Below are 7,713 nucleotides of genomic sequence, written 5' to 3'. Positions count from 1 at the left end.
GATTTTTACTTGTTTTGCCATTTAAAATATGAATATGATTGTGTAAAGAGTTGTAAGAAAGATTGTGTGCCTTATGTTTTTTCTAAAATATAATATCAATTGAACCAGGCCCTAGCAATAATAGTGTTATACACAGTAGAAGAAGAATATGTAAAATGAATCAATTTAGATCATTATTCCACTTTGCTAGATCAATTATTTCTACTAATACTTCCATTTTCTCCTTCTGTTTCCTTCTCCATAGAAACAAGTTGCAAGCTAGCTCTCATCATCTATGCTCTGAGTCGAATTCTTTGTCAAAACATCCAATGGAAGTAGGTTATCTGACTGAACAGCATTGGGAACAAGAAAAACCAAAGCAAGTGTTCCAATTCTCAGCATATTTCTAATTAAAACGACTGACCATAAGTATGTGAAATCAGTCCTTGTGACATGGAATATATGAAGAACGATTCCTCCTCCCCATTTAGACGAAAGGGAACCAAGGCTATCAATGCACATCAGTAGTGCAAAAAATGTACCTTCAATGCCAATAGGGCATAGCTGTGTGCTCAACACGACCATGGGCATCCATCGAATTTTACCCACTGTACTGGACACACATTCCTCCATAACAACAAACAAATAGTCCGGAATTCCAAGAATCAAGTTCCACCTAAGCATGAAAATTAGATCAAGCATACCGGATGCGGCATACAGCAGCTGAGCCAAAAACAGTAGCTTTCTAAATGGGTAGTCTTTCAGAACTTTGTGATAGATTAGAACCCCTGCCACAGACGCCAGCGCACCCAATGCATGAACAATCCCAACAAACTCCTGCATGCATATACAGAGCAAAATAGCTTTGGTAATGTGTCTTTAGGGAGAAAGCTGGGAGAGAGGGTACGTTGTGGGAAATTAACCTGAGAAAATGCAGGACCAGCTTTAGGGTCAGTGTACCAATAAAACTGCCCTTCATGAGTACTTATACTGAGAGCCAGAGATAGGTAAATGTAAAGTGTTGGCTTCCACACCTGGGGGCGTCCGATTGTTTCCTGCATTCCCCTCATTGCCACTCCTACTTTCCCATGTACTGCCTAACTCAGAGTACATATATATATATATATATATATATATACACACACAGAAAGTAGCTAGATTCAGTTTGCAGACCAAAATGGCGTACGTGACAATGGGGATTTCTATATATTTTTTATCAGTAATTAACCTAAGCATATAAAAGAGAATATATAGTTTTCATGATAGAAAACATATATATATATATATATATATATAAGCAGCAGTTGTACAATTAAAAGGTACAAGAAAGGGAAAGAATGAAGGAAACCTTCTTCTCAGAATGGATGGTAGATTTCGTTTCGTAAAACAGGAAACCCAGCACTATCAATAAGGCTTGTGGGACTGCCAAAAGACCCAATGCTTCCTGCGTCAAAGAACGATAGACAGATTGAACGAGCAATGTAAAGAATTAAAATAATGTTATATCAGATTAATTCAAAAACAGTTTTTCATAGGCAACACATGCAATATGTCATTTAATGAACTGAAGCAACTGATCTCTAACGTACAATAGTTCAAGTTCATATATATATAGAAAGAAATAAGATCACTTGAATTACACGTGACTTTAGTTGTCTTGATATGAATAGTTGAAAATATTTATAAGATGGCAGTCACGGATTTAATTTCTTTAATTAATTCTACGTACAATCGTGAAGTACGTAAATATTACGTAATCGTTTTGAAAAAAAGTGAGATCAACTATTAAAAAATTAATTTTTTTCATTTCATAAGAAAAGATATTTATAATCGTAAATTGTACAATCGCTACGTAATCACTCTGAAAAAAATAAATAAAATAAAGAATTTATATAAAAAAATTAATTTTTTAATAATAAATCTCTCTTTTTCAAAATAATTAGACGATATTTAAAAATTTTATAATTGTAAATAGAATTATTCTTCTCAAATAGAAGACAAGAGAAAACGATACAAAGCTAGAAAATAAAAAATATATAACGGCTAGTCTACGTAAAGAGTTAAAATAGGATGTTGGGCTATGAACTCGATTGATTAAATTTTAATTTATTAAAATTTATTATTAAAATTTTAATTTATTATTAAAATTTTTTTAAATTTTAATACAAAATATAATAAATAATTTAATTTTTTTAAATTTTAAAATAATAATATTATTAAAAAATAATATTTTATCATTTCAATTCAATTCATATCAATAACGTTGAAATACAGTCTTACTATCAACTAATATTTTATAGAACAACGTAGATTCTTTTTTTGAAAAAAAAAAAAGGAAAATAAAAGTTGACCTGAGCTCCGAGATGGTGAACAAAAAACCCACTGGTGGAGTACCCAACAAGAGAACCGACCGACGAGCAGAACCCACAAAGGGTCTGGAGGTCCGGCGCCAATGACCGGATCTCGATACTGTTTCTTGCAATACAAGCGTCAATGGTCACGCTTGCGATCGCCACGGCTGCAGTTACGCCTATCAAATTACCCAACGCCACCACCACAGCCATACTTCCGCCAAGTGCAACCACTGTTGCAGAAACCGTCCCGAGAGCGCCTGCTAAAATAAAATATGGGCGACGCTGATATCCTCCGACCGGAAAGAGATCGGTGAGGAGGCCCCAGGCTGGCTTTATGATCCATGGAATGTAGTAGAGGCCTACGAACAGCTGTACCACTGAGGGTTGGACTTTCTGGACGTCTTTCCAGTAGTAGTCAGAGACTACTTTGAAGTAAGATCCGGAAAACCCTTGGCTGAGGCCGTGAACGAGAAATATGCCGAGGACAAAGCTCGGGTTTAGCTGGGAAGAGAGCATTTGTAGCCATTGAAACGGTTGAAGAAGGATAGAAAGAACAGTAGTAGTACTTATTGAGCAACTTAATAGAGAATGACGAACATTATGATTTAAAGTTTGATTGGGGGACAGCTGAGAGGGATGGACAGGTTTTTTGACGAGCTTTTCGGTTTCTAAATTAACATCCATGCCTGAGGCATAGGAGGGAAAACAGATCTGAGAAGGCGACGCAAGAGGGTAATATATCCAGGTGTTTCAGCGAGCTTTTGGGATTCTACGGAAACGTAAACTTGAAAGTATCGACTTTGTGGTGGACTTGGACAATTTTGAGTTTCCAATAGGGTTCTATACAATTATTATATGGCATTAATACAGAAACGAGCGAACACAACTGGGGAAGGTGTATTCTTATTAGCATTGAATATTTCAAAATCTTCATCAGCTACCGTCATACGCCATTTCCAAAAGTATCGAGATTCGCCATTTGTTTATTTCTTTTTTTAAAAAATCAAAAGTCTTGGTACTCAACGGAAGGATGGATGCAGTATGCGCGGGTAAGGATTTAAGCCAGAGTTCGGGTTTAAACACAAAAGTATCGTACAAATTCATGGCTTTGACTTCCAGAACAGGCCACAAATCCATACCTGCCTGTCATACAAGATTATGGTTCTGGAAAGAAAAGCTCACATAATATATAACGACAGCTTTTGTAGTAATATGTTATCCAGTTATTGACAGGTATGATCTGCATGGTTACTTAATGATACAGTCAGTACGAAGGTCTTCATGTAATTTTGCAGGGCAACTCACAATGCATACATGTCAAAGTGGCTATGATAATCATGGGAAACAAGAAAAATGCGTCCAAGACACATGGCTGATAATCATCATTGAAATCCCTTTTCTTTTCATGTTCCTCTTATCTTTTTAGTTTGGTGCTGCAGCTATTTAATGCAGGTCATGTGTCCCGGCTTTTAGATATTTCTAAAGAAAAAAGCCTCGAGACCTGAAGTGAAAAACTTTGCCACAATCATAAAGATTAGTAAGGTCTTGTTTGTTTTCGCATGTGAGATGAGATGAAATGAGATGACGTTAAGCAAAGCCTCGTTTGGTAAATTCAATCTCAACCCAATGAAAGAAATATGGGGATGACTCGTTGTTAATATGTGATTTTAAGTGCCCTTTTCATCTTCCAGTATTCCCATAAAGGGAGGTCCAACCCATTTTCCCTGCCAAAGTTATGACAAACAATCACAATCACAAACACAAACTCAAACCCAAACCCAAACCCAAACACGCACGCATAGAGGCTCTCTTGCTGTAGACCTGTATTAAGCAATTTATTAATAACAGCGCAGAAAATTGGGGGTGGGAAGGGGGAAAAAGGGAGCAACTTTAGAATTATAAATTGCATAGAAGCTATGTCTGCTTGAGTAACGAGTAATCCAGATATATATAGATATACCCCTACATTATTTTCCCCTCAGCATAGCTGATGATCCATGCATGCCTTTACAGTTCTATGATGCTGCAAGCAGCCGTTGGATATCCTTCTGAAATAATTGAAGCAATACATCAGAGAAGCAGCGAGTAATTTCTTCCAGTGCTTGTTACATGTAAAGAATATGTATGAGGACACTCATGCAGACGCATGCAGGTAAAAGTTTCCGAAGAATTCATTATCAACCGGTAACACTTGATCTTAGAAATATAAACAGAAAATCCAATGGGTAGAAGCATCATCACATGATACCATTTATTTATTGGTCTTTGCAGATTAACCACCTTGAAATTCAAATAAAAGTTGTGCCCCCAATCCCCCCCCCCCCCCCCCCCCCCCTCAAAAAAAAAAAAAATGATGAGCAGTGAATTCTCTTTTTAGAACCCAATTACATGTGAACTAACTTGCAAGGTTTTGAAGTAGCATCATTCACAGTCTTAGTTCACTACCAACATCATAAACTTCTTAACAGAGGGAACCAAGCTGCTAATAGTTTCAAATGTATACTGGTTAAACCACAACATAGAGCCTAGCACAAGTCACGACTCAAACCAAAGCCCAAAAGGTTCATCCATTTACTAAAAAGCTTCGACGGGGTAAAAGTATAACCCCTTTATTTCAGATGGATTCCAATCAACAACAAATCCAAACGCCTAGTGCCTTCAGGAATAGTAATACATTTCTCTCAACCAGTTAATTTAGGAACCATTAGATCAATAGAAAACGGTGTAGAACAGATTGTAAAGTGCACTTATGTTAACATACACGTACTTTGAAAACTTTTCACTTTGTGTCTGATTCCTGTATTGTAAAGGCATTTTGTCTGACTTCGCCATAGGAGTTATCCAAAAAAAATTTATTTTTATAATGATTACATGTCCAAGTTTGTGTAGGTACTACCTACCATCCTGAGATATTTCAAGTAGGGTAAACAGCCTCATGAATGTTGCCAATAATTTGTAATTGTTGAATCTTTTAATTCAACCAGTATCTAATATCAAGGAACTTCCAAAACTCCAGAACTGGCTGCACAATAAAAGGAGTACCTCAATTTGAGAAGGCGATGTTGTTGGTGGATATCTTTCAACAACTTGACCATTTCTGTCCACTAAGAACTTCTCAAAGTTCCACTTGACAAGATCACCTAAAAATCCTCCAGCACTTGATTTCAGGAACTGGTAAACTGGAGCTGTATTAGGCCCATTGACATCAACCTGTTGTGCACAACGCTAAGTGCTTGAGTACCACTCTCTGCCAACCAAATTATGTACAGAAGAAAAAAGCATTTAACACACCTTATCGAAAATTGGAAATTCTGCTTTAAACCTTGTACATGCAAACTGCTTGATTTCTGGGTTTGATCCTGGTTCTTGCCCGCCAAACTGATTGCAAGGGAAAGCTAGAATCTCAAGTCCTGCAATCAGAAAAAAATTTAGGACTAACATATTTATGAGAAAACAATATCTTCCCAGCATGTGAAAGAAACATTATGGGGATTTATCAACAATCAACAATAAGTCGTGAATTTTTCCAGGAATTTTCGGACACTTTAAATATGTACATGTATCTATATATGTCTGTGTGTGTGTGTGTGTGTGTGTGTGTGTGTGTGTGTGTGTGTGTACACGTATTTAGTTACATATATGCATGTCTATGTATATGTAGGTGGCAGTGTGTGGGAAAGGCGATCAAAATTTCCACATTTTTTGTCTCTTCTGGATCATTTGTTGCTCTGAATAAATTATATACTAGCAATTTTGTGATCTGTGCAGTGCATGAACCAAACTGCTGCAGCAAGGAAACAATGTATGAGGATGCATTGTTACAATATTTCTAAGACATTTAGAGAGACAAAAACGAACTGCATGTTTGACTGATCTCTACATCCTTGAACACTAAGGTATACAAACTTTAGAGGAGTCCCCGTTTCCATACTCAAGAGACCACTACTGTTTTTTTCAATTACATCATATGGAAACAGCAGGGACAATTTTATGAAAAGTACACAGCCAGACATTAATCACAGTTCTTTTTGTGCAAGTGTCATAGATCCTAAAATCACAAACAAACAAAATCCAGGCACTATCCTCCATTTACTATAGAATACCTTGAGTTTTGTACTTCTCATATATGTGGGACAGTTCCGAGTAATTTGCAGTCGCCAAACCACTGTGATTTGAACAAAAAAAGGTTAAACATCGGCTCAAACACAATTAAACAGAGTTGCAAATCATTATTGAGGCGTGGATACCATTTTGAAGCAACATTAACGACCAAGAGAACCTTGCCCTTAAACTTGCTAAGAGAAACATCATTCTGGTCAATATCCTGCATCAACAACCTCCGCACATAAGCACAAAATATTATACATATTTCCACGTTCCTCCCCAAATTCAGTTGCCCTGAACTTAAAACTAATAGAAAACACGTGTCTGTACATAAAATTGAACTCGCTTCACGTCTTAGGTGCCAATTCACACGGGAATTCATATATACCAACGAAAACCAACTAGACTTTCACTTCACCACGAATCGACCATAAATTTGGCCGTTTTCATCTTAATTGTCCAAGCTTTACCAATCAAAAAAATTGTCCAGTTTTTGAAAAACAACGCCAAAATACAGGACAGAGTTTCCACTTGCCAGTTCATAAATTTTGGTTCTTTTCCTATGTCACGTCCAATTAGATGCTGGAAAGTCCCATATATACACAAACAAAATATACCACAAGAATACACTCGGGTGTTGTATCACTCATCAAACACCCAGTGCCCACACCTCATGACTTCAAAAAAAGAAAACTCACAGAAGAGGAGAAATGTGAACAGTAACCGACAGTTTTACAGCTAAGCGAGACGAAAAAAGAATCAAAAGAAGGGGTTCTTCCCTAAAACACTTACTTTAACGGTGAAATCGTAGATACTCTTCTCGGTAGCCGCTCTGGCGTTTACTGTGAATGAACGAGATTGCAGAACCCCGGGAAAAGTTGACGGTTGCAAAGAGATCCCGTGTTGAAAAATGGCTGATTTGGAGGACTCGAGTGCGGTTTTGATGGATGGGATCGAGAAAGCCATTGAAGGCCGTAGAGAATAAGAACTTGGAGTCATTTTGGTTCGAGAAAAACCATAAAAAGAAGCAGAGCAAGGCATGGTAGCCATTTTCGTTTGTTTCGGAACTTGGATGGCTTGAGAGTTGGGGCACGGAAAGAAGGTTGGCAGACGGGCAGTTGAATGTGAATCGTGGACTCGTCGACTAGAGAGCCTAAGGTCGCCAGTTTCGGTGGAAGTTTTGGCTACACGTGGGCCCGTTTGATACAGAGAATTATTCATTATCAAATCTCATTTCATCTAATTTTAATTAATAATTTCATTACTATTTACAAAT

At 37.2% G+C, this 7,713-nt stretch overlaps 2 protein-coding genes across 2 annotated transcripts; both read right to left on the bottom strand.

Annotated features, from left to right (window-relative positions):
• Nucleotides 1–109: 109 nt before the first annotated feature.
• Nucleotides 110–3,133, bottom strand: LOC121259409 (probable folate-biopterin transporter 6). Its single transcript, XM_041160990.1, has 4 exons — nucleotides 2,331–3,133; nucleotides 1,328–1,423; nucleotides 903–1,076; nucleotides 110–816 (listed from the first exon to the last, which is right to left on the bottom strand). The coding sequence occupies exons 1-4, from the start codon at nucleotides 3,015–3,017 to the stop codon at nucleotides 259–261; spliced, it is 1,515 nt and encodes a 504-aa protein (XP_041016924.1). The 5' UTR covers nucleotides 3,018–3,133; the 3' UTR covers nucleotides 110–258.
• A 1,016-nt stretch (nucleotides 3,134–4,149) lies between these two features.
• On the bottom strand, nucleotides 4,150–7,603 carry LOC121259406 (probable phospholipid hydroperoxide glutathione peroxidase). The gene is made up of 6 exons (XM_041160986.1): nucleotides 7,230–7,603; nucleotides 6,581–6,657; nucleotides 6,437–6,498; nucleotides 5,625–5,743; nucleotides 5,376–5,543; nucleotides 4,150–4,381 (listed from the first exon to the last, which is right to left on the bottom strand). The coding sequence occupies exons 1-6, from the start codon at nucleotides 7,485–7,487 to the stop codon at nucleotides 4,349–4,351; spliced, it is 717 nt and encodes a 238-aa protein (XP_041016920.1). The 5' UTR covers nucleotides 7,488–7,603; the 3' UTR covers nucleotides 4,150–4,348.
• Nucleotides 7,604–7,713: the final 110 nt, after the last annotated feature.

Source organism: Juglans microcarpa x Juglans regia, chromosome 4D (genome assembly GCF_004785595.1).
Source record: "Juglans microcarpa x Juglans regia isolate MS1-56 chromosome 4D, Jm3101_v1.0, whole genome shotgun sequence".
NCBI classification, from domain to species: Eukaryota; Viridiplantae; Streptophyta; class Magnoliopsida; order Fagales; family Juglandaceae; genus Juglans; species Juglans microcarpa x Juglans regia.
This window is presented reverse-complemented; position numbering and strand designations above follow the sequence as displayed.

Coding starts and splice junctions, on each gene's coding strand:
- LOC121259409 (XM_041160990.1), bottom strand. CDS start 3,017: ATGGATGTTAATTTAGAAACCGAAAAGCTCGTCAAAAAACCTGTCCAT. Junction 1,424..2,330: donor TTCACCATCTCGGAGCTCAG/GTCAACTTTTAT, acceptor TCTTTGACGCAG/GAAGCATTGGGTCTTTTGGC. Junction 1,077..1,327: donor CCATCCATTCTGAGAAGAAG/GTTTCCTTCATT, acceptor ACTCTGAGTTAG/GCAGTACATGGGAAAGTAGG.
- LOC121259406 (XM_041160986.1), bottom strand. CDS start 7,487: ATGGCTACCATGCCTTGCTCTGCTTCTTTTTATGGTTTTTCTCGAACC. Junction 6,499..6,580: donor GTTAATGTTGCTTCAAAATG/GTATCCACGCCT, acceptor TTCAAATCACAG/TGGTTTGGCGACTGCAAATT. Junction 5,744..6,436: donor TGAGAAGTACAAAACTCAAG/GTATTCTATAGT, acceptor TTCTGATTGCAG/GACTTGAGATTCTAGCTTTC.